The sequence below is a fragment of the Peromyscus californicus genome, unplaced genomic scaffold, assembly GCF_007827085.1.
Source record: "Peromyscus californicus insignis strain IS unplaced genomic scaffold, ASM782708v3 Scaffold_4__1_contigs__length_199733344, whole genome shotgun sequence".
Classification (NCBI taxonomy): domain Eukaryota; kingdom Metazoa; phylum Chordata; class Mammalia; order Rodentia; family Cricetidae; genus Peromyscus; species Peromyscus californicus.
In genome coordinates, this window is record NW_026294562.1 from 175,125,153 (window position 1) to 175,151,031 (window position 25,879).

Genomic DNA, 25,879 nt, shown 5'->3' on the forward strand with positions numbered 1-25,879 from the left:
CTTAATAGAAAAATGTTGTCGATGCTTTCCCAATTAATTACTTAGAAAATTATCACTCTTGCCTCTTCTGCTTCATCAGTAGGACAATGAATACCCTTGTCACCTTTTCTGGGGTTCATAGCCATAGTACCTCCTTCAACCCACTTAAGAATAAGTTACAGAATCAAAATGTTTCAGACCTAACATTTGATGTTTCTTCATCAAGAACATTCTGGTACATGAATATCTCTAATAGTTAAACACATTTGCTAATTCCATTGACACTCTATTATCTAACACACTCCTTCTGCAGATTTGCCCACTTAGAGTAACAATAGTTTTGTTCTTTAAAAAAAATATTGTATTTGATTCACAGACACTGAGAGTATCATGGTGGTTAGCAAGGTCTGGGTTGCAGGTGGGGCCTGGAGAGTACTGTTCAGGGGGATATAAAATGTCTGAGGGGGTAAAAGAAGTAGCTTCAGGTGTCCTATTCTGCAACATGGGGTTGCAGTTAATATCATTGTACCCAGAAGAAGACTCAGTGGGCAAAAACACATGTTTTACAAGTCTGATGACTTGAGTTCAATCCCCAGAGCACTCAATTGAAGATAAGAACTGATCAAATGTCTCCGACCTCAGTTTGTGCCATGGCATGTGTGCCCTCCCTACAAAACACTACATACAACAATAATAATATTTTTAATTTAAAAAGAAAATGATCAAGACAATAGATTTCAAGTGTTCTTGTGGCAACAGAATATTTGATGAGGGTTGGGAATGTAGCTCAGGAGGCAGGATGCTTGCCAGCATGACAAAGCCCTGGGTTCTATCCACAGCATGAAGTAGCCCAGGTCTGGTGGCTCAAGCCTGTAATTTGAACACTTGGGAAGTGGTGGCAGGGGAATCAGAAGTTCACGGTCATTCTTGGGTAGGTAATGAGTTTGAGACCAACCGGTGCTACACGAGACTTTGCCTCAAAAGATAACGTGGTAAGATGGGAATGGAGGTTAAGAGCACTCGCTGCTCTTATAGAGGAGCTGAGTTTGGTTCCCAGCACCCATGTTCAAACCACCTGCAACTCCAGATGCAGGGAATGCAAGGCCTCTGGCCTCTGTGGGCAGTCCCCCAAACACATGTACAAACACAGACAAAACTGAAAAATAAAATCTCTTTAAAAGTAAGAAGTCGCCGGGCGGTGGTGGCGCACGCCTTTAATCCCAGCACTCGGGAGGCAGAGCCAGGCGGATCTCTGTGAGTTCGAGGCCAGCCTGGGCTACCAAGTGAGTTCCAGGAAAGGCGCAAAGCTACACAGAGAAACCCTGTCTCGAAAAACCAAAAAAAAAAAAAAAAAAAAAAAAAAAAAAAAAAAAGTAAGAAGTCATGCATATCTGAATTGGGTCAATTTAGCTATAACACAGTGTATCTATGTTCCAAAATTATACTGCACTATATATATATATATAAATTTTGTTTTAAATTTTTAAGATTGCAATTTATTTTATATGTGTGAATGTTTTGTCTGCTTCCATATATGTATAGTGTGTTCCTGCCTAGTGTCCTTGGGGGCTGGAAGGGAGCATTGGATCCTCTGGGCTTGCATCTACAGATGGTTGTGAGCCATCATGTCAGTTCTGGGAACTGAATCTGGGTCCTCCGAGAAAGCAGCAAGTGTTCCTAACCACGGAGCCCTCTCTCCAGCCCCCTATTTTGTTTATTCTGTTTTTGTTTTGTTTCTTCTGAACAGGGTTTCACATAGCTATGGCTAACTTTGAACTCACTACATATTGGAGGATGGTCTTGAACCCCTCATCCTCCTGCCTCCCCAGTGTGGGACTCTACACCTGGCTTTGTAGATGTTCTCATACATGTATGTCATTGTGCTCTGCCCTTAGTTACTCCCATGACCATGTATCCAATTCTCCTATACTACTCGGTCTGAACCAGCTCATCACAGCTGGGGCTCAATGTCGCATCTCCTTCTCTCTGATCTAGAACAGTCTACAGCCTTTCTGTTTTGTTTTATTCTTTTGTGACATTGACATTTGAGGAGAGTCCAAGGTAACGCTCTATCGAGTATTTTCCTTGGATTCATCTGGTTCTTTCTTGTTGATTTAAGTTCAGGGTAAATATGAATTTCCCTAGAATAATTCAGAAGTGGTGCTGTGTCCTTGGTACGTCCCACGGGAGGGAACACTGCGTCTTTCCATCTTCTTATGGATGATTAGGAGAAGCCGGAGCCCGCTTGGTGTCTTCATCACAGAGGTTTCTGTCCTTGGCTGCGGAGACGGCTCAGTGGGCCAAGTGTTTGCTGTACCTGCACGAGGGCCTGAGTTCAGGTCTCCGGCATCCACATAAACGTCAGGCATTGATGAGGGGGTGGAGACAGGCAGGTGAGCTTAGGTGAAAGTGAGAGACCACCTCTCGGCCTTAGCGCCATCTTCCTTGGGACTCCTGCGCCACGAGAGCGAAGTGGAGGAAGAAGCGAATGCGCAGACTGAAGCGCGAGAGGAGAAAGATGAGACAGAGATCCAAGTAAACAGGGCTTGTGCACCCACGAGGCCGGAGGAGCCAGAAGCAAGGGATGCTGAAGGCCGGGATTTTGGTGCAAGTCGCTGGACTGTGTGCTACTATCACAGAAGTCTGATGGACCTGGAATATCACCACCGGCTCGCAGAGACCGCCTGAGAGGCTTTCATTACAACCAGACCAGCCCCGCCGGCCCTCTGCCCTGGACCCATGGCATTCTGGACTCGTTCTGTTCTCACTTGTGGCCAGGTGTAACTCGTGTACAATAATCCATCTTTCTCGCTGTCTCAGCTGAAAAAAAAAAAAAAGAAAGTGAGAGACCTTGTCTCAGTAATAATTCTAACTCCATAGAGATACCTGGTGTCGACATCTGGCCTCCACACACGCATACATAATTACATTCACCTGCACATGTATGAATGCTCGTGTGCATGTGAGTGCACACATGTAGACAGAAGCAAGGGCACGAGCACACACACACACACACACACACACACACACACACACACACACACATCAAAGTTTCTATCTTTGAGGCAGGTGTGATTCATGCCTGTAATTCCCATACTGGGGAGGTAGACACAGGAGGAGGATGAGTCTGAGGCCAGCCTGGGCTACATCGGATGATTCTGTCTCAAACACTAAGGCAAGCGAGAGTTCACCTTTCTGACCTTCCTTCAAGTTAAAGGGTCAGCTGTGGGGTGATAACTGTCATCCCAGAACCTTTTCGCCAAGGCTGTAACATCAGGTGACCCTTGACACAATCAACACTGCCTGTAAATTTGAAATGCCAATATTGATTCTTAAGCAAGGGGCCCTGGTTCTCCACAAAGTCAAAGTCAGTACTGTCAAAGTAAGTTTTTGTTGTGTGTGTGTGGTGTTTGTATGTGTTTGTGTGTGTGGTGTGTTTGTGTGTGTGTGGTGTGTTTGTGTGTGTGGTGTGTTTGTGTGTGTATGTGTCTATATGGGGAGGCCAGAGAATGACCTTGACATTCACATTATTATTATTATTATTATTTTGGTTTTTTTCCCCAAGACAGGGTTTCTCTGTGTAACCCTGGCCATCTCAGAATTTGCTCTGTAGACCAGGCTGGCCTTGAACTCACAAATCCACTTGCCTCTGCCTCCTGAGTGCTGGGATTAGAAGTGTGCACAGCCACCGCGTGGCCACATTATTTTTTAAAGAGTTGTTTTACTTGTTCTTATCAGATGTGTACACGGTATCTGTGCATGGTGTGCACGTGGGGGAGAGAGGACAACTTCATTCCCTCCTTTCCCCTCTGTGTGGTGCCAGCGAAGCAAGCTCAGGCTTGCACAGCAAATGCTCTGCTCTGTGGCATCTCGATGGTCCCTCATTCCCCTCCCCACCCTTCTTGAGACAGGGGCTCTGACTGAACCCGAGGCTCACCCATTAGGCTACAGTGGCTGTTGAGAGAGCCCAAACATCTCCTTTCCCTGCCTCCTCAATGCTAGGGTTACAAGAGTTTACCACTGTGCCCAGCTTTTTGCACAGATTCTGGGGGTCAAACTTAGATAAGATTGACTTATCTCTCCAGACCCCTTCATGTTTTCCAGACAGGGTCTTGCTATATAGCCCAGGCTGACCCAGAGTTGTCTGTGCTCCTCCTGAAAGCCAGAATGTTCACTGTGGGATTCAGCAGACATCTAGCCCTCTCCATTTCTCTGAAGACCTTTCTCTATAGATTGCTCACAGTCCTAAGCTCTTTTTCCCCCTACCACCATTGCCTCTCTCGGTTCAGAATTCCTGGGGAAAACTGGGCCCTGCGACGAGGGTTCAGGACCACGGACAGGGAGCAGAACCATTAACTGCAGAATAACACTACTTCAATACTGGTGCCTTGCCAAGGATTCTTCTAAATTATTTACATTTATTAACTTATTTTCTGTATTTTTTAGGGTTTAATGGTTCTTGCTATGTATACCAGGTTGGCCTGCAACTTCAGCCTGCTCACCTCATCCTACATGTTCACGAACTTCATTAGCTACACCTTTCTGCCTACAGAGGCTGGAAAACTAGCATATTCTCAGGCTGCTGTCCATCTAGGCTCTGCCTTACATCTGATTTCTCCAATCAGGTGCTTTTTTTTTTTTTTTTTTTTTTTGGAGCTGAGGATTGAACATAGGGCCTTGCGCTTGCTAGGCAAGCGCTCTACCACTGAGCTAAATCCCCAACCCCCAATCAGGTGCTCTTATACAAGGTGTGAATGAGGAGCCTGAAGAAAGCCACACATCAGTTTTCAGATCAGCCATTTTTTCCTTCCTCCTCTTGTAAGCTCCTTGGTGGTAGTCCATTACTGTGGCACTTCCTGGCTGATGGGCCTTTCAGGTCATACTGGGGGAAACTAGTTGCTAATGAAGCAGTCAGCATCCTGGCCTTAGGAAGAAATGGATCCCCTGGAGGCTCCATGTCTGTAGCGGGGCTCTTGGAGTCATTGCGTTTGAATGGTCAATGTGGAAGCCACTTCTTCAGCTTTCTCGACATTTTTCTAAGCCACTGGACACCTTATGATAGATTGTTTTCTGCGATAATCAACTACGTGAGCATGGCAGCACATGTGTGTAAACCCTTGGGAACCTTGGGGGCGGGCTGAAGCAAGATGGTCGTCAGTTCACAGCTAGCCTGGGCTACATAGCCAGGCGCTGCCTCAAGAAAGCAAAACAAAATGAACTGAATCTCTTTCCTCCCTCCGTCCTTCCCTCTCTGGTCTCATGTAGCCTAGGCTAACCTGGAACTCACCTCATGGCTGAGGCTGGCCTTATACTTCTGATTTTCCTGCCCCTGCCTCCCAGTGCCTCTTTTTCTTCTAGTTTCTCTTCCATTCTGCTCTAGGTCCGGGAATCGAGCCCCTCTGTCTGCGAGTTGTCATCCAGTTGGGTTCAAGTGACACAAGAATGGAGAAGAGGAGAGATATAGAGCAGGCCCACTTCCTGCTGGGCCAGGGGCTGGCTGCCAGGTGCACACTTCAGAATCTGTTCTCAGAACTGAAAAGGACCAGCCCACATCCCTTCCAAGACCCCAGTGGCTCTGGCCGGAGCTGCCCTTGGGCTTTGTTGCTATCCATCAACCTTGCCCCACATCTGTACATTGTTGCTTAAGTCCATCAACACCCCTACTGATGGTGGTGACGGCTCAGTGACCTGCCACCGATATGTAGCATCTCTGGCCTATATTGGTTGCTGCAACAGATTGCCGTAGGCTTGATGGCTTTTAACCACTCAAAAACAAACAAACAAACAAACAAACAAACAAACAAACAAACAAGCTTCTAACAAGAGATGAATGCATTAGCACAGGGTCCCAAGGCCTCCATGTACAACAAGATGCTACATGACATTGAAAAGGAAGGATAGTCTGGCATTTCTACACTGTGGATGAACTTTGGAGACATTATAGGTGGTAAGTAAGTGACTCTAAGAGCCTATCTTTTATCTTTAGAGATGGAGTGCACCTGGACCAGCATCCACACCCCATGTCACAGCCCTGTGTGCTTATGTTATTCAGAGTAACACACTCCCATCGCTAGGGCAGAGGGACCCGTGGAGACCATGTTCACACTCCACACACCTGTCACAATGTGGCCCATGGGACAAAGTGTCAGCTGCCACTGTGGCTGTCCCCAGGAACCCTTACAACTGCTCTCATGCCTCACTGACTCTTGCAGGCATCTCCAGTATCTTCCTGCTTCTCAGTTACAGCAGTTATTAGCTCTGCCTCAGTGACATTGCTCAACATGCAGAGGAGGAAGCTGGGAATTAGCGCATCACAGGGAAAATGTTTTGATCTTTGCACCCGATGAAGACAAGATTCCTTTGTCCCATGTGCCTTCAATGGTACTGGTGAGGATGTAGAGGCTTTGAGAGGCTGTGGTGTGGTCTCTCTGTGAAAATGGTTCTGCACAGCTGCCCCAGGGGGTTAGGGGAGTTGGTTCTCTCCCTCTACCACCGGGATCCCTGGGACTGAAGCCTTCAGGTTGGACTTTTACCCTTCAGAATTAGCTGTGTAGACTGGCTTCCAATTAAAAGAGATCCACCTGCGTCTACCTCCCAAGTTGTGGGATTGAAGGCGTGGGTCACCACCACCACCCATTTCTTTTTTACATCTAGTAGTAGTAACAGTAGTGTGTGTGTGTGTGTGTGTGTGTGTGTGTGTGTGTGTGTGTGCTGTGTACTTTGGCCAACAAGCAAATGTGAAGGTGAGAGGACCACGTTCAGGAGTCTCTTCTCTCCTCCCACCATGCGGGCTTCCAGACTAAACTTACATCAGGGCATCAGGCTGCTGGCAAGTGCCTTTACCCACAGAGCCACCTGGTCAGCCTGGAAAGGCTGGCTCCTGAAAAGACATTTTAGAGTCAAAATGGCAAGGACCAGGGAAATGGCTCAGTGCATAAACTGTTTGCCACTCAAGTGTGAGGACTGAGTTTGGATGCCCAGAACACATGTGAAAGCCGGGTGGGCATTGGTGGCCAGCCTGTGACCATGGCACTCAAAGGTGGAGAGAGGGGATCCCCAGGACAAGCTGTCTATCTGAAACAGTGAGAGACCCCACCTCAATAAACAAAGTGGAGAGAGATTGAGGAAGACACCTGATGGCCACTTACATCCTCCAGATGAACACACATGTCCATGTGCACCTGCATACATGTGCACCTGTGCAAGCATGAGCACAGACACACACACACACACACACACATACATACACACACACACACACACACACACACACACACACACACACACACACGAACAGGAGAAATCACTACATCACATTTGGATGACACTCAGGCCTACGCCACATGAGACACAGACGAGGAGGGGTTGAAGACAGGAGGGGTCTAAGATGCTCCTAGTGGAAGACATTTTCAGAAGAAACCGTCGGCACATGTGAGCACTGTTTTCAGTACCACTTTGTAGACGGTAGATAAACATTTGGGGGGAGGGGCACAGGGTCTCATGTAGCCCAGGCTGACCACAAGGTCAATGAGTAGACAAGGATAACCCTGAACTGACCCTCCTGCCTCTACCTCCTGAGTGCAGGGATTCCAGGCATGGACTATCACAAATGCACAAATGTACATCCATAATTGAAACCTCTGGTCTCTCTGGTAGTTCTGAGATGCCCACCTATATGAGAGGTCAGGGTGGTAAACAGCACGTGCTGCAGACGTCCATGGGTAAGGCCCATTATGAATGGGGCTGAGGATGTGACTCAGTGGGCTAGTTCTTGCCTAGCATGCATGAAGCTGTGGGTCCCATCCCCAGCACTGAATAAAACCAGATGTGGCCGGGTGGTGGCTGCACATGCCTTGAACCCCAGCATGCAGGTGGATAAGGAGTTAAAGGACACCCACAGTAGCCGGGCGGTGGTGGCGCACGCCTTTAATCCCAGCACTCGGGAGGCAGAGGCAGGCGGATCTCTGTGAGTTCGAGGCCAGCCTGGACTACCAAGTGAGTTCCAGGAAAGGCGCAAAGCTACACAGCGAAACCCTGCCTCGAAAAAAACAAAAAAAAAAAAAAAAAAAGGACACCCACAGCTACATGGTAAGTTTGAGGCCAGCCTGAGCGGCAGGAGACTGTGTGTCATCGTGAAACCTTGTCTTTGGGAATGGAGTGCTGAGTCACCTCTCTGAGCAGCACTTTTTTGTCTTCACGCAGGTTCCAGAAGAGGAGATGGCAGAGTGCAGAGGACTTTAGCCACCAGGTGTTTTTGGTGAAGCAGGAGGGGCTATTGTTAGAACCTAGAACAAGAGTGTGTGCCTGCAACCTTGCATTCCAGAGGGGAAATGGGAGAAACAGGAGCTTGAGGCCGTCAGACTACATAGCAAATTGGAGGCCAGCCTGGGCTACCAGAAGCCCTGTCTCAACAGCCAAAACAAAGGAGAGCATAGAGAAGCCCACTGCCAACACCTGCAACCACAGAGAAGAGACTTTCCCAGAACAACCCAGGAGTAGTCCCAGAGGAACAATTTGCTCCCCACTCAGAGGCAGAAAGCAGTAGCCCAGGCTAGACCCCAGAGCTCAAGGCAAGCAGGAGTGTCCCTGCAGAGCCCTTTGCCATGACAGCAGAAGAAAGAACTGATGCCCAGACTCACAAGACACAACACAAAGGTCTCTTCTCACTGTGTATTTGCAGAATGTTTACAAAGAGTAGAAAAATAGACATTTTGTGGGGTCTGAGTCTGAGAACCCACACACATCAATAAATACTTTACAAGCCATGGGTGGCTATAAATTAAGGCGGGGGCTTTGTGCGTCCACATGGTGCAGAATTCCAGCAGCTGGCAGGAGGGTCTGAGGTCAGACACACTGATCTCCACTGGCCACACACTTCAGGTCCCGGGTGAGCAGGCGGAAGAGGTTGAAAGTGACAGAGGCCTCCAGGCAGCCGGGGGTCTCCTGAAAGGACAGGGCTGGCTCAGGGGCTGCCGGGACTCAGGGCTCCCAGGCTCTGCAGACCCCAGTCCCCTCCCCAGACTCACCTTCCTCTGGGCCTCCTGGAGCCTGTGCAGCCAGCGTGAGAGGCGGCGGCTCAGAGGCCTGGGCTCTGCTGTGGGCTCAGGCTGCACCTGTGGACAGAGGAGGGGACTGTGAGCCTGCTGCTGGGACACAGGGGAAGCCCAGGTGGCTGGAGGGACGATGTGGAGGAGCCGGGGACCCAAGACTCACACAGGCCCGCAGCTGTGAGTGGATGTGGCGCAGGGTGTGAAGAGGCTGGTCCAGGATGGGGACCAGGGCTGAGTCAGTCATGTTCTCTAGGACCTTCAGTGTCAGGGCCAGCTCAGCCTGCAAGGCCTTGGGGCGCTCCTGGACCTGAGCAAGGAGACAGGAGAGAGAACCGGTGAGGGACCCGGGGGGAAGTCAAGGGAGACAGGCGAAGGGGACAGTGGACAGGGACAGCGAGAGGTAGAGGGCAGGGGACAGATGAGGGGACGGACGACCATAGTCAATGCGGTCAGGTTGTGGACAGGTCATGGACCGCTAGTGAGGGGGAGAAGGGAAGAGTGGCGGCCACACGGCACCCAGATGAGGGCTGCTGAGGGCAGGCTGTGTCCAGCCCCGGCTCACCTGCAGCTGCTGCAGGTCCCAGGCCCTGGGGAAGAGGCGGGAGCTGCACCTGACCTCCTTCTTGAGCAACCACTCCTCCTGGAGAGCAGAGACACAGCCTAGCTCAGATGGGATGGTGAAGGTTAGACCACCGCTGTGGGGCTGGGGTGAGTCACAACAGGAAAAGGGAAGTTCACTGCCAGAAAGACAGAGGCTCCTCCATGGCAGCAGATACCAGACAGCCACTGCACTAAGAGCAGGAGATAGCCCAGTTCCGGAAGGGTGGAGGTCATCCTACTGTGGGTTAGCTCACTGAAGGAAGGGTGGAAATCAACCCACTGCAGGACTGGGGCGGCTTAGAATACCACAGAAAGGGTAGGTTTTCTGTCCCCACCCAACAAGGATGGATTTGAAGCCCACTGTAGCAGGGGTGACAGTCAGCCTACCGCAGGTAGGGCTGAGGTTAGCCCACTTGAGCAAGAGCTGAAGTCAGTCCACTGCAGAAGTGTGGAGACCACTCTCATACCAGGTAGCATAAGGGGTGAAGCCCAGAAAGGGAGGGGTGGAGGCTAGCCCACACAGGAGGGCAGAGGGCGACTCACTATGGCATCCTTGGCCTTCTTGAAGGCCTGCAGCACTTGCGGGGACAGAGACTTGAACCGGGCTCTGTGGCAATCCTTGGCATCTGGTGGGAGCCTGGTCGCCCTGGGCACAGGATCAGCGCGGGTTCCCGTCAGCACCGCGGCCAGCAGCAGCAGCAGGAGGAGCACGCGGCCCCCAGCTGGTTCTGGGTCCCAGAAGGACAGAGTGAGTGCTGGAGGGTGGGGGCTGTGCGGACACGCCCCCGCGCACCGATCCGGGGACTCACCTGCCTTCATGCTGCTCTCTGGGGTCTGTGAGGAGATGGGGATTCGGGTGTGCTCTCGAGGCTGGCCCCCGGTTCCTCGGTCTCGCTCGGTGTCTCTGGCCTGGGTCTTCCCCTGTGGCTCTCAGCCTGTTGCTCTGTTCCGACGGGGTCCACCGCGCTCCGAGTGTGAGTGCACTGCCATCGCAGCTCCATGCTTTTAACCTGGCCTCGTGGGCAGCCCCAGCTGATGTAGGAAAAGTGAAAACAAGGCTGGAGATTGACACCAGCCACCAGGGGAGCCCAGACTGGGGAAGCCCAGAGCAGGGCGGGGCTAGAGCAGGTGAGACACTATAGTGAAAAAGAAAGTGACAAGGACTCAGGTCACCTGGGGCAAGGTGAGTCAGGAGAGTTCCCACAGGAGGCTCAGAACAAGGGCAGCAGCTTCAGGACACAGGCCTCAGACCTGGGTGAGGTCCTGCGGCAGATCTCTGGGTACAGCGATGATACAGGTCTAGAAAGTCCTGCCTTCCTCTAAGTGTTCCATCAGGGAGTGAGCAGATCCCCAAGAGCTGCCCAGGAGAAGGAACACTGATTTTCCTGCATGCCTGGGAGATTCAGAAACAGAATCCCCAAGATCCCACTTCCTGTGGGAGGGAAGCATGCAGGTGGCCAAACGTACCCTGAAGTACACTCTGTTATTCTTTTTAGGCCATCAAAATGTTAGACATCCACCGTTTGGGTTGATGCGCTCCCTGGGTTCTGTCCCTACCCATCCCTCTTCCCTTCTACCTCTATAGTTTTCAAATTTCCTGTCACATGTGTTCTCTTGCCCCTCCCTCCCCCTTCCTCCCACAAAACTTCATTTTCCCCCTCAAGGTCCGCTTTCTAGTTTCATGATGCTTGCTAGGCTCCCGTGGGAGGGAATGTGAGGTGTCTGTTTTTCTGAGTCTGCATTACCTCACTTTACTGTGATAATATCCTGTCCATCCATTTCCCTGAACTTTTTGGAGTTTCTTTTTTTTTTTTTACATGGCTGAGTGAAATCCCGTCATAGATGTTTTCCACTTTTTTCATTATTTGTTCATCTGTGGCGAACAGCTTGGGTGGTCTCCTTTTTTGATTTTGTGACTAGAGCAGCTAAAATCATGGCTATACAGACATCTCTGTGGTGGGACTGAGAGCCTTTCGGGTTTTGTCCCGGTGTGGTAGATCTGGGGCCTCTGGTTGTTCCCTTTTCTATTTTGTTTTGTTTGATGTTTTATTTTTGTTTTGTTGGTTTTTTGAGACAGGGTTTCTCTGTGTAGCTTTGGAGCCTCTCCTGGAACTCACTCTGTAGACCAGGCCGGCCTCCGACTCACAGAGATCCTCCTGCCTCTGCCTCCCGAGTGCTGTGATCAAAGGCGTGCGTCACCCTGTCCAGAGCACTTTTTTTAAAAACCTCTATACTGGCTCTTACTGTGGTTGCACCAGCTCACACCCTCTATCAGGAGAGATAGCAGATAAGGGTTCCCCTTCCCCAACATTTGCCATTTGTTTTCTTGTTGATACCCCTTCTGACTGGGGTGAGATGGACTCTCAGAGTAGTTTCAATGTGTATTCCACTGATGACTAAGGATATCAAACGCTTAAAATGTTTATTCTTTTGCATTTATTTATTTTTTTAAAGATTTATTTATTATGTATACAGAGTTCTGCCTGCACACCAGAAGAGGGCACCAGATCTCATTACAGATGATTGTGAGCCACCATGTGGGTGCTGAGAATAGAACTCAGGACCTCTGGAAGAGCAGTCGGTGAGTGCCCTTAACCTCTGAGCCATCTCTCCAGCCCTCATTTGCATTTATTTGTATTTTTTCTTTTTCAGAACTGTTTAGTTAGTTCATCGGATCATTGATTGATTGGCAGGTGTTTTTTGCTTGTTTATTGGTTGTTCAAGTCCACCTCACTAGGTAGCCCTGGCTGGCTTGGAACTCTCTGCGTAGACCAGACTGGCCTTGAACTCAGAAATCTACCTTCCTTTGCCTCCTGAGTGCTGGGATTAAAGGCGTGTATTAGCACACTCAGCCAGTTGTGGTTTGTTTTTTGTTTGTTTGTTTGTTTTCCCTCCAAGATAGGCTTTCTCTGTGTAGCCCTGGCTGTCCTGGAACTCACTCTGCAGACCAAGCTGGCCTTGAACTCACAGAGATCCACCTGCCTCTGCCTCCTGAGTGCTGGGATTCAAGTGCTGGGTTTGCAATCCTTTAGACGATGTAGATATTAGTTCCTGTCTGACGTATGGCTGACAGGGATTTTCTCTCATTCTGTAAGCCCATATCTACACTCTGTTGCAAGTTTCCATACTGTGCAGAAACTCTTCACTTTCATTTATTTATTTGTGTCTGTCTGTCTGTCTGTCTGTGTGTGCAAGTGTCTGCTGGTATTTATCTAGCAGTTTCAGGATGTCAGGTTTCAAGTTAAGGTCTTCAGTCCACTTTCGATTGATCTATGTGCAGGGTGAAAGACATGCATCTAGTTTCTCTCACGAGTGTGGATCCAGCTTTGCCAGCATCAAATGTCAGGCATTTTCTTTTTCCTATGTACTTTTTTTTTTAAGATTCTCTGTGTGTGGATGTTTTGCCTACATGTATATATGTGTACCATGTTTGTGACTGGTGGGACATCGGAACCCTTGGGATTGGAGTTCCAGGTGGTTGTGAGCCACCATGTGGGTGCTGGGAATTGAACCTAGATCTTCTGGAAGAGCAGCCAGTGCTCTTATCTGCCGAACAATCTCTTCAGCTCCCAATGTATGTTTTCTATGACTTTGATAAAAGTGTGTGCACTTAGCTATTCAGATTTGTCTTAGTCAATGTTCTATTGCTGTGAACAGACATCATGACGACAGCAACTCTTACAGAGGAAGACACTTAATTGGGGCTGGCTTACAGTTTCAGAGGTTTAGTCCATTGTCATCATTGGTGGGAAACATGGTAACACGCATGCAGACGTGATGTGTTGTGGAACAATCTTTTTGTACACTGTGAAGATGTGTTGCTCTCATTGGTTTAATAAAGAGATAAATGGGAGTTCGTGCAGTGGCGGCCGAGGCGGCGTAGCTCCGTGACGGGTTCGGCCTCGCATGCGCAGCCACGATGCCCAAGAGGAAAGTTAGCGCGGACGAGCAGTGAAGGCGGAGCCCAAGCGGCGCTCCCGGAGGCTGTGGGCCAAGCCCGCCCCTGCCAAGGTGGACGCGAAGCCGAAGAAGGCCGCGGGAAAGGATAAACCATCGGACAAAAAAGTGCAAACCAAAGGGAAGAGGGGAGCAAAGGGCAAACAGGCGGAGGTGGCTGACCAGCAGACCACAGACGTGCCTGCAGAAAACGGAGAGGCTGAGAACCAGAGTCCAGCCTCTAAAGTAGAAGAGAAAGAAGCCAAGTCCGACTAACCATCCATCGTGTCTGTCAGTGTCCCCGCCTCCCTTCTTGTACAATCCAGAGGAACATTTTTATCAACTATTTTGTAAATGCGAGTTTTTTAGTAGCTCTAGAAACATTTTTAAAAGGTGGGAAGAAGTCCCGCCTCATCCCATTTTTTAAGTGTAAATTATTTTTTTAAGAGGTTAAATCACTTGCTGGTTGTTTATTTTTTGGTACAACCAGAAAAGAGCAGGATACTGCATCAGGAGAGGCTGTGACTGTCTCGGGGGTCACCCTAACATTCCGTAGAGGGGGCTAGTTTTATATCCTACAACACAAAGCATACTTGGAGTCTTGGTCGTGCATTTGTGTCTGGAATATTTTCAGTTATTTCTGGTCTCGTGTTTCTAGTAGAACTGTATCCTAAAAAACCACTCCTCGGTCCTTGCCCTGTCAAACTGTCTCTGGTCACGGCAGTCCATTTTCCTAACAATTGTGATAATGTGCTGTAAAAGATTGAAATTTTGAGTATGTATTGTATGTGGCATAAAATTGTGAGTCAGTGGAATTAATGATTGTGAGCATTTGATTGTTATGTGAGGTCTTAGGGAAAACTTGCCAAGCTTAGGATGGAACACCACTGGAATAAGTTCAAAGAGAAACAACACGTGGCTCTTCTGGGTACGTGAACAGAGTGTATGACTCTTACAGTTTGGGTCCATGTTTCAAAAATCGAAATGACTGTGTACTCAACCAATAAAGTCTCAGTTGTGAAAGAGTTAAAAAAAAAAGAGAGAGAGATAAATGGCCAATAGCTAGGCAGGAAGAGGTTAGGTGGGACTTTTGGACAGGGAGAATGCTCTCTGGGATAAAGAAGATCGAGTCAACAGTCAGACACAGGGGAAGCAGGAAGTGTACAAGAAGATAAGGTAACAAGCCATGAGCCACGTGTTAATACATAGATTATAAAATATGGGCTAATTTAAGTTGTATGAGCTAGTTAGTAACAAGCCCAAGCCATCAGCTGCATTTTATAATTAATAGAAGTCTCCATGCAGTTATTTGGGATCTGGCTGGCAGGACAGAAAATTCCACCCACAGTGCTGGAGAAGGCGCTGAGAGTTCTCCAACTGGATCCTCAGGCAGCAGGAAGAGAGAGAGACACTGGTCCTGGCTTGAGCATCTGAGACACCGAAGCCCACCCCCATGGCACACTTCCTTCCACAAGAGCACACCTCCAACAGTGCCACTCCCTGGTGGACCAAGCCTCCAAATCTATGAGCCTGTGGGGGCCATTTGTATTCAAACCACCACAAGGTTGATTTCTGTGTCCTCTGTCCTGTTCCACTGACCTACACATCTGGGTTTGGTGACAGCACCATGCTGTCTCTGTCACTACAGCTCTTTGTATAATGTGAGGAGGTCAGGTATTGGATACCCCCAGCAGTGTTCTTTCTGCTCAGGACTGCTTCGACTCTTCGTGGTCTTTCCTGTTTCCATTTGAATTTTAGGATTGTTTTTTCTAGTTCTGTGAAGAACATCATTGATTTGTTTGTTTGTTTTTGTTTTACTTTGTTTTGTTTTACAAGACAAGGTTTCTCTGTGTAACTCTGGCTGTCCTGGAACTCACTCTGTAGACCAGACTGGCCTCAAACTCAGAGAGATCCACCTGCCTCTGCCTCTGGAGCGCTGGACGAAAGGTGTGCACCACCAGATCCAGCTTTATCATTGGAGTTCTGACGGGACGCACAGTGCGTAGATAGATCACTTACGGTAATACAGTCAGTTTCCCAGCATTGACTCTGCAAGTTCATGAGTCTGGATGCCTTTTTATTGTCTAGTGTTATCCTCAGTTTCTTCTTTAAGAGTCTCTGTTTTCACTGTAGAGAGGCTACACCTCCCTGGCGAGGTTTATTCCTAGGTTACCTTTGCTTACTTATTTCTTTGTTAGGAGATTTTGTTCTTTGACAATTCCATGCGCAGATAGGATGCATTCTGAATACTCCCTCTCCTTCTTATCTGCTCCCCACTATTTATTTCACTGAAACAACTGTGAATGGAAAATTCATCGTAATTCGTTCTTAGCAAGTTTATTATTGGCATTAAAAAAAAAAAAAAACCTGCGGGGTGGTGGTGGCGCACACCTTTAATCCCAGCACTCGGGAGGCAGAGCCAGGCGGATCTCTGTGAGTTCGAGGCCAGCCTGGGATACCAAGTGAGTTCCAGGAAAGGCGCAAAGCTACACAGAGAAACCCTGTCTCGAAAAAACAAACAAACAAACAAAAAACCCTACTGATTGTCTTGTTTTGTTTGAGACACGGTCTTGTGCAGCCAGGCTATCTTCACATCAATGTGTAGATGATCTCAAACTTCTGATCCTCCTGCTTCTGTGTGAAGGCCGGAATTACAGGTGTGCTCCACCATGCCCAGTGTATGCCATTCTTGGAACTGAGCCCAGGGCTTCATGCATGATAAGCACCAGTCCATCAACTGATGGTGGGTGTAGCCCCAGCTCCATAAGAGCTGCCGGCACCTGTAGGTTGCACTTGTGTCCTGCAAAGTCACTGAGAGTATTTGTCAGATCTAATGTTTTCTGGTGGAGTCCGGAGGGTTTTTTGTTTTGTTTTGTTTTTCATCCGCCCTCTTCTTACTTTTGTTTTTGGGGAAGGGGAGGAACAAGTTTTCTCTATGTAGCCCAGGCTGGCCTGGGGTTCTTTGTGTAGCTGAGGATAACTTTGAGCTGCTGATCCTCCTGCCTCTGCCACCATGCCTAGGGAGATCTGCTCTGGGATGGGTGTGACCAGGATCTCAATGAACATGTGTGTGACCAGGATCACCTTGTCCAAAGTGACAGACTAGAACCCTGGAGGGACAAGCAAAGCCATTTCTAATGGAGCGCTAGAAAAGGATTTATTTTATTTTTTGTGTGGCAGTGTTTTCTGACATGTATGTTGTGTGTGCATCAGTTGCCTGATGCCCAAGGGAGTCAGAAGAGGGCACGGGAGCCCGGAATTTGAAGTTATAGGTGGTTGTGAGCCGTAGTGTGGGTACTGAGAACCAAACCCAGGTCTTTAGTGATCTTAGCCATGGAGCCAGCTCTTTAGTCCTGATTTTTCCATTTCTTAAGATGCTCACGTGTGCTAATTTCACAGGCATTTTGTATATTTTAAAAGATATGCACTTAGGTCTGGAGAGACGGCTAAGTGGTTAAGAGCACTGGCTGCTCTTCCCAAGGACCCAGGTTCAATTCCCAGCAACCACATGGCAGCTCACAACTGTCTGTAACTCCAGTTCCAGGGGATCTGACACCCTCACATCAATGCACATAAAATAAAGTTAAATAAATTTTGAAAATTAAAAAAGATATGCATCTATGTGAATAGTTCATGGCTAGCTCTTATAGCCCAAGCTAACCTGGAACTCACTATGTAGCCCAGACTGGACCCAAATTCATGAATCTCCTGCATCCAGCTTAAAAATGCTGGGATTTGATTCTCTTCATAGCTGATTTATGTGAAGAAAGCCAGGCAAACAATTACCTTCATTTAGAAACCCTTTATCACAAATTTGGTTGTTTGTCTCTGAGTGAAAATGCCATCAGCAAGTGTTGATTCTTTTTTTGTTTTGTTTTGTTTCTCTTTGAGACAGGGTTTCCCTGTGTAGTCCTGGCTGTCCTGGAACACACTATGTAGACCAGGCTGGCCTCGAACTCAGAGATCCTCCTGTCTTTGCCTCCTGAGTGCTGGGATTAAAGGCGTGCACCACCACTGCCTGACTGAATTCTTCTATTGAACCATTTAATATTCTAACACACACTAGGGCCAGGCATGGTGGCCACCAAAGCCCTGTGGTCCAGCTACCGGTAGTGGAAGAGATGTTAGCACCCAGTGTCCTCCTGATGGGATCTTCTACCATTCAACGTCCACAGGACATCCAACCCCACTATATGGTCCCATTTCTGCTCTCACCAGAGGCCATAGCATCAGAGACCAAGGCCAGGGCCCCAGCAGGTCAGTCCCCTTCTGCTAGGGACACTCTCAGGTTGGCTAAGACTCAGGGTCCATAGATGGTCTAGTGATGGTCACACGGAGGGGTGGAGACTGCCTGGACCCCAGCAGACTGTTCCCACCAGCATCTCTCCTCCTCACCTGCACTGTGCACTCAGTGCCTGCTGCTGCAGCCGGGCCTGACTCCACTGTCCCCTGGATGGTGTGCAGAGTGACGTCCACACTGGGCAATGGTGTCTGGATGGTCTGTGACGGCTTTCATGGGCCTAGATGAGAAACAGATCGCAGTCAGGCTTCCCCAACTGGAATAACCTTTATTTACAGATTGTCATCTCTGGCTCCAGGCCCATGTGATCTCAGTCAGCTTGTGAGAACTTTACTAACAAGTAATCCTGTGCCAGGATGGCAGCTGCCCAACCCTCAGATAACAAACCTCAATTCTCCTCTCCTGAGTCTGTCTGTCCTTTCCTCAACTGTAACTGTAATCAGTCCTTCTAGAGAAGTCACTGTACACCAAGCTCTACCTACTGGATGCATGCACATCATATTTTTTCATCATCAGAAACCTTCCGAAGGTGAAGTCCCACCATAACCAGTTCTATAGTGAAAAACTAAGCCCCTAAAACACAAACAGATTTCTCCTACATACACAGGTTTCTCTATGTGCCAGGGGGTTGGGTATGGCTCAGTGGTAGAGTCCCTGCCTAGACTCCCTCAGTGAGGGGCTGGGGGTGTGGCTCAGTGGTAGAGCCCCTGCCTAGACTCCCTCAGTGAGGGGCTGAGGTGTGGCTCAGTGGTAGAGCCCCTACCTAGAATCCCCCCAGTGAGGGGCTGAGGTGTGGCTCAGTGGTAGAACCCCTGCCTAGAATCCCCCAGTGAGGGACTGGGGTGTGGCTCAGTGGTAGAGCCCCTGCCTAGAATCCCCCAGTGAGGGACTGGGGGTGTGGCTCGGTGGTAGAGCCCCTGCCTAGAATACTCCAGAGGGGGCTGGGGGTGTGACTCAGTGGTAGAGCCCCTGCCTAGAATCCCCCAGTGAGGGGCTGGGGGTGTGGCTCAGTGGTAGAGCCCCTGCCTAGAATCCCCCAGTGAGGGGCTGGGGGTGTGGCTCAGTGGTAGAGCCCCTGCCTAGAATCCCCCAGTGAGGGGCTGGGAGTGTGGCTCAGTGGTAGAGCACTTGCTTTAACCCATCTTGAGGGGCTGAGGATGTGGCTCAGGAATATAAGGCTTGCCCAGCAGGTGCAAGGCCCTGAGTTCCATCTCCTGCTCTGGAAGAGACAAAAATGTTTTTTTCTAATGCTGCTACAGTCCCCCAAACCTTCATTTCAAACCCTCTCTATTTCATTCTGTTGTTCCTGTATATTAGACCTCCTTTTCGTCTCCTTCTCTATCTTTGTCTGTCTCTACCCGTGTGTCCTTCCCCCCTCCTCCTCTCTGTCATATAAACACCCTGACGGATGTTTCTGCCTCTATTTCAATGTCTCTGTTTTGCTCCAAACATTAAAGCTACTACATCTTTTCCTGATAAAATTAGCAATTTATGTTCACTGAATAAACCTTGATAAACACAGAGAAATCCGGAACAGTGGCGGGCACTCTACACCACCTCCCTCATATCCCACTTCATCTCACCTGCAGGAGGGAGTCCGGGGGTATTTCCTTGTGGGTGTGTGCACTCTGGTTGTCAACATTGGCTGGTAAGTGTGCCATCCACGGAAAGCCTACAACCTGGACAGCTGCAGTCAGCCTCGGGTCCTACCTCAGGGAGGTGAATCTATTTTTGACAATTTGTACCTATTTCTTTCCCTTTTCCCCTGTCTGTGAGCAACATCTTCCAAATTGGATCCTTGCTGTCTACACTTTGGTAGCCTGCCTTTTACATCTTTGCACTCTCCCACGTCTCTAATTACAGTGCAGGGGTTAGGACCCAGCAGGAAACAGATGGCCGGATCAATTTAGGATAATTGGAGATGAGTTTCAAAGGGGGAGCATTTCTGAAAAGGTTGGCAAGCAGAAGAAAATGATAGCGGTGAAGTCAAGGCCCTGGGGCCAGGGAGGACACTGGTAGGTCTATGAGGATGGGAACAGGGTTTTGTCATTGCTCAGCTTGGGGAGGAGTGGGGAGGGGACCCTGTGGCCTCTGTCCCTGGCCCTATGACTTAGCTGCACCCTGTGAAAACCAAAAGTCAGCCTCTGGTGGCCCTGAGCATGTGGGAAATGTGGCGAGGTCTGGGGAATGTGTCCTACACACACCACTGTCCCCCCCTCCCCCTGACAGATTCGGTTAGTAACTATTGGTTAGCCTGGGCACTGACCCCAGTGTTTTCCTCAAACCTTGCTTCTCAGTGGAGAGGCAGGCAGGGAGTCGTGATTCTCACTCTCTTAACTACTTTTCTTACTGGGCATGGTGGAACACGCCGTTATCTCAGCACTCAGGAAGCACAAGCAGGTGGATCTCTGTGAGTTTGAAGCCAGCCTGGTCTACAGAGCTAGATCCAGGACAGCCAGGGCTGCACAGAGAAACCCTGTCTTGAAAACAAAATAAAACAAAAACAAACAAAGAAAATAAAAACAAACAAATGAACAACAACAAAAATGAGCCACATTGCTAGTCCTTGCTCCCATGATGGTTTGGCCAGCCTGGTCTACACAGCAAATTCCAGGATAGCCAGGGCTACACAGAGAGATCCTGTTTCAAAACAAAGCAATGTCTTTCTCAGAGTGAAGAGTTGTTATGTTTATTTTTGCTTGGCTTGTTTTTTTGAGATGGCATCTCATGTAGCCCAGACTGCCTTTGCTATGTAGCCAAGGATAACCTTGAACTCCTGATTCTCCTGCCTCTACCTTCCCAGCACCACCACACTTAGTTTACGGAGTGCTGGGAACTCAGTCCACAGTTTCCTGCATGCCAGGCAGGCACTAACAACTGAACCACACTGTGTTTGGTGGCATATACCTTTAATCCCAGTACTTGGGAGACAGAGGCAGGTGGATCTCTGTGAGTTCGAGGCCAGTCTGGTCTACAGAGTGAGTTCCAGGACAGTCAGGGCTACACAGAGAAATCCTGTCTTGAAAAATGAAAAACCAACCGAACAAAACACAAAACAAGGGTGGTGGTGGCGCCCGCCTTTAATCCCAGCACTCGGGAGGCAGAGCCAGGCGGATCTCTGTGAGTTCAAGGCCAGCCTGGGCTACCAAGTGAGTTCCAGGAAAGGCGCAAAGCTACACAGAGAAACCCTGTCTTGAAAAAAAAAAAACAAGCAAAGCCTGAGCCACATCACTAGTCCCCACTCCCAGGCTGGTCTACGCAATGTGTCCTAGGCCAACCAGTGCTACATATAAGGACACTGGCTAAAATACTTTCTGTTTGATTTTTGAGATAGCGTTTCTCTATATTACATCTCTGACTGTCCTGGAACTCACTTTAGACCAGGCTGGCCTCTAACTACCAAGAATCCTCCTGCCTCCGCCTCCCGAGTGCTGGCATTAAAGGAGGGCGCCACCACCTCCTGGCTTTTTGTCATCGTCTCACAATGTCCTAGCTCTGCATTTTGTGTTTAGTTCCCTTATACATTTTGAGTTCATTTTTATCACATTTGTTTGCTTGTGGTGTGCGTGTGAGTCCAGGAACTGGAATGCCACCAAGCATATGTGGCAGTCAGAAGACAGCTCAAGCCTGGTGACCTGAGTTCAATGCCCAGAACTCACACAAAGGTAGAAGGAGAGAAATGACTCCATAAAATTGTTCTCTGTCCTCCACATGCACACAACATGGCAAACACATGCCCACAAACACACACATATAGACACCACCAGCAATAATAAATCAAATTTAGTTTTTCCTTTTCTTTTTTTTTTAATTTATGGTTCTCTCATGTATTACATCCCAACCACAGTTTCCCCTCCCTCCTTCTCTCCCAGTCCCTTCCCTTCTCCTCCCCTCCCCCCCAGATCCACTCCTCTTCTGTTTCCATTCAGAAAAGAGCAGACTTCCCAAGGGACATCAACCAAATGTGGCATAACAAGTTACAATAAGACCAGGCACAAAGCCTCATATCAAGGCTGGACGAGGCAACCCAGTAGGAGGAAAAGGGTCCCAAAAGCAGACAAAAGAGTCAGAGACACCCCCCTCCCACTCTCACCGTTAGGAGTCCCATGAGAACACCAAGCTACATAATCATACCAAATTTAATTTTTTTTTTTTCATTTTTCGAGACAGGGTTTCTCTGTGTAGCTTTGCGCCTTTCCTGGGACTCGCTTGGTAGCCCAGGCTGGCCTCGAACTCACAGAGATCCGCCTGGCTCTGCCTCCCGAGTGCTGGGATTAAAGGCGTGCGCCACCACCGCCCGGCCACCAAGTTTAATTTTTAAAAAAGAAAGATGCCAAATCCTGGGAGAGCAGAGGAAAAGGAGATCCCTTCTTCACTGCTGGTAGAAGGAATGGAGGAACAAAGGCCAGAGGAGAAGACAGGAAGGTCTACTCAGAGAACAGGGAGGCGCAGGGAATGACCAACAGAAGTGCAATCTACAGGCCGAGGAGGCTGGGGAACAGGATGCAGGAGCTGGGAGGCCAGCAGATTACCGCTGGGGTGGGGTGCTACACTTGCCAGCCTTAGTGGGATGAGAATGCAGCTCGGCCACTCTCTCCCCAGCGTGGAGGAGACGGGCCTTGCCAGTAGACAAGCATGCAGAGTCGAGCAGGCACTTCCATGGGAGAAAGAGCTAAGTCCACCCATCCCTGGCACTGATCCATTCCTCACTCAGCTCCAGGAGTCCTGCTGCTGGCATCCCACATCACCATGATCAACCAGGACTGACCTTGGGGAAAGGTTACCCAAGCTGGGGAACCTGATTGCAAACTATTTCTCCCTGAGGTCTAACAAAGCTACCAGAACCATCCAGGGACCAAGATGGACACTCGGCACACCACTCAACAGTGGACGGCAGACCAGACTGCAGCGCGGGCCCTGAGGGCACCCTGCCGGTGAAGAGAGATGCTGGGCTGATGGGAGACTTGCAGTCTCTCCGTCCCAGAGTGTGACGATTACTGGAAGTAATGTTAGCATCACTTCTCCTCGGTGTCCCCAGGGGAAAGGGACTGGCTTCCAGGGGTCCTGGCTGTGCCCTCTGATGCCCTGCACTTGCGCAGGCGCAGAGACAGGACCAAATCCTGCAGTGGCCGGAGGGGAGGGGCTGTGGTGATGGACCCCACCAGGGTGACACCGGTTGCTATGGTTTTCTCCACTACCGGTAGCTGGACCCCAGAGCACTGGCGTCCATCTAAGCACTGTGAGACAGCTTTTTAGTAACACTCGAATCCCAATGCCCTTCTGACCCAAACCTGGGACATTGTCCAGGAGGTGGGTGTGTCCTGGTGGCCTGAAGGTATTTTTCCTATCTCAGGGTCTAAAACTCTAGGCAAGAGACGCCCCATCTGTCGTCTGGGTCTCCCCAGCACCTCTCCAGTCCAGGTGCCTGTCTCCTGGAGCACCCTACCTGGCGACCTCGGCTGCACGTGGGGTGCTGCGCTTGGCCAGCGATGCTTGGAGTGATTCTAAGGCGCTCTGTTCCAGGCCAGGGGCTGCAGAACCCTCCAAAATCAAAGAGGAGCCTGAGTCACCTGGCGCTTGTCCTGCTGCGCAGGAGACCACGCTCCTGCTCCTTCGGTCCCGTCCCACCCCGGCCGCCCTGCCCAGGGACCCTTGGCATGGTGGGGCAGGTGGCAGGCAGTCCTCAACGTTTTGACTCCTGTGTGTCCCCACAGTTCTGACCCTCCCTGCTGCGCGGCCTGGAGCTCTTCCTGGGCACCGGTGTCACCCTGCAGCTGCTGACAGCCTGGTGCCCTGGGTGCCATGCCTTCGGCCCTGCAGCTCCGCCTCTTGCAGTCCCGCCCACCTTGCACCTCTGTCCTGCTGGAGACCCAATTTCCTGTCATCTCATGGTCCCCAAATCCAGGGCTGGGTTTGGACTGGGATGTTTGGGCGGATTAGGGGCCCAGGCTCAGCCTCCCGTGTCCTCACTTGCTTCGGGTCCCGCCTGAGGAAAGTCCTCCAAGACTCAGGAAGAGATGGCACAAAAACCAGAAAGCTGTGAGTGCAGCTGACCGTGTGGGTTAGAAGCGGGGAACCAGTCAGGCGCAGTGGGATAGAGGGACCAAGGCGATAAGCTGCTGAGCACCTGCTAGGAATTTCTGGGGAAAGCCCTCCTGACCTTATCCCTTCATCTCCATCCGCGACTGCATGACCTGCCTGCCACCAAAACACTGTCATCTTCAACCTCTTGATTCCGCTTACTAGGGATCTCTGGCTGGTGGTGCTCTCAGGTCCCTGTGTCTGGCCACCCCATCCCCTCCCAGCACTGCTACGGTCTCCAAAGAAGAGACCCCGGTTCCCAGGGAAGATGATAACGTTCGCTGTAATGAGGTGGCAGAGCTGCTCCAGACTGGACTGGAAGAGACACCAGTTCTGCCACCAGGGCCACATCTGGCTTCTGAGGTTAGGAGACATCTCCTGTGTGCCCCCCCCCCCCATATTCTCTGAAGACTTGAAACACACACATGTGCACATGCACGGACACACACACACACACACCTCTGTTTTGGCATTCTGTGGATCCAAGATTCTTGGACCCCGCCCTTGGAGCCCCATTCCCTAAGGTATTTAGTGAAGAAAGTCTAGATATCACTGAAGACCACTTGTTGATTCTGTCACACATTTTGTTTGAGTTTGTGTGTTCTCTGTGAGCTTGCTGTCCTGTCTCCAAGTGTTAAAATACACTGCAGCTGTTAAACAACTATTTCTTTGTATTATTCACTTTGGATATGATCATTCAATCATTCTTATATGCGTTCTACAGATTTTTTGTTTGTTTGTTTTTCCAGGCAGAGTTTCTCTGTTTAGCTTTGGCTGTTGTGAAACTCTGTAAACCAGGCTGTCCTCTGTCCTCGAACTCACATCTGCCTGACTCTGCCTCCTGAGTGCTGGGATTAAAGTCGTACGCTACCATCACCAGACTCTACAGATTTTTTTTTAACAATTTATTATCTTTATTTTTTATGTGCATTGGTGTATGCATGTATGTGTGTGTGAGGGTGTCAGATTTTAGAGTTACAGACAGTTGTTAGCTGCCATGTGGGTGCTGGGAGTTGAACCCCGGTCCTTGGTAGAGCAGTTGGTGCTCTTAACCACTGAGCCATCACTTCAGCCCCCCGGATTTTTTTTTTAATGAGCTGTGAGTCATTGATTCAAACTCAAACCTTGCTTTTAAAAAATATCTCTTATGGGTAGAGAGATGGCTCAGAAGTTAAGAGCACTCTGCTCTTCCAAAGGTCCTGAGTTTAATTCCCAGGAACCACATGGTGGCTCACAACCATCTGTAATGAGATCTGGTGCCTTCTTCTGGGCAATGTTCTGCATGCAGGCAGAACATTGTGTACATAATAAATAAATAAATAAATAATTTTTTTAAAAAAATCTTTCATTTTTACTTATGTGTATATGAGTGTGTGTGCATGTAAATGTGTATGGATTCCTGCAGAGGCCAGAAAGGGCATCAGGTTCCAGGAGCTTCAGTTACAGGCAGTCATAAATTGATTGATATGGGCACTGGGATCCGAACCCAGTCACTCTGCAAGAACAATACAATGCTCTTAGCTGCTGAGTCAGTCCTCCAGCCCCTGATACTGCATTTTAATTAGAGCATAACTCCAGGAAATGTCTTCTCTAAGAATCTCAGTTTCTTCATCTAGAAGAACATTATTATAATGCCATACAAGAACCCCAAACAATTCAGGCTGCTGCCATTGCTCTTGGTTGCCCAGTAGACTTGATGAGGAGGCTGTACCACTGAACACATCATGTGCTTTGGCAAAGGACATGGAGAAATGAGTTGGTACTGCCCAGGAAGCTTCTTCTCACGCTGTTGGCTAGCATTTATAGTCCTGGAAGGTTCTACATAGGCTGCTGGGAGAAAATGTTACAAGCAATCTTTCACAGCTGTGAACCCTGTGAGCAACAATAATGACCAGGATGGCAAGATAGACTCATGGGTCAAACAGTGGCCTGA

At 49.3% G+C, this 25,879-nt stretch overlaps 1 protein-coding gene and 1 pseudogene across 1 annotated transcript; one reads left to right on the forward strand and one right to left on the reverse strand.

The window, feature by feature from the left end:
• Positions 1–8,823: 8,823 nt before the first annotated feature.
• Positions 8,824–10,448, reverse strand: LOC128124096 (interferon lambda-2-like). Its single transcript, XM_052760320.1, has 6 exons — positions 10,439–10,448; positions 10,173–10,357; positions 9,592–9,669; positions 9,193–9,336; positions 9,006–9,092; positions 8,824–8,922 (listed from the first exon to the last, which is right to left on the reverse strand). Exons 1-6 carry the CDS (start codon positions 10,446–10,448, stop codon positions 8,824–8,826), a joined length of 603 nt encoding a protein of 200 aa, XP_052616280.1.
• Positions 10,449–13,548: 3,100 nt separating this feature from the next.
• On the forward strand, positions 13,549–14,371 carry LOC128095355 (non-histone chromosomal protein HMG-14-like; annotated as a pseudogene).
• Positions 14,372–25,879: the final 11,508 nt, after the last annotated feature.

Excerpts from the sequence above, each read along its gene's own strand:
- LOC128124096 (XM_052760320.1), bottom strand. Across the intron at positions 9,093-9,192 it reads ACTCACAGCTGCGGGCCTGT|GTGCAGCCTGAGCCCACAGC; the intron begins GTGAGTCTTGGG and ends CTCTGTCCACAG. Across the intron at positions 8,923-9,005 it reads TCCAGGAGGCCCAGAGGAAG|GAGACCCCCGGCTGCCTGGA; the intron begins GTGAGTCTGGGG and ends CTGTCCTTTCAG.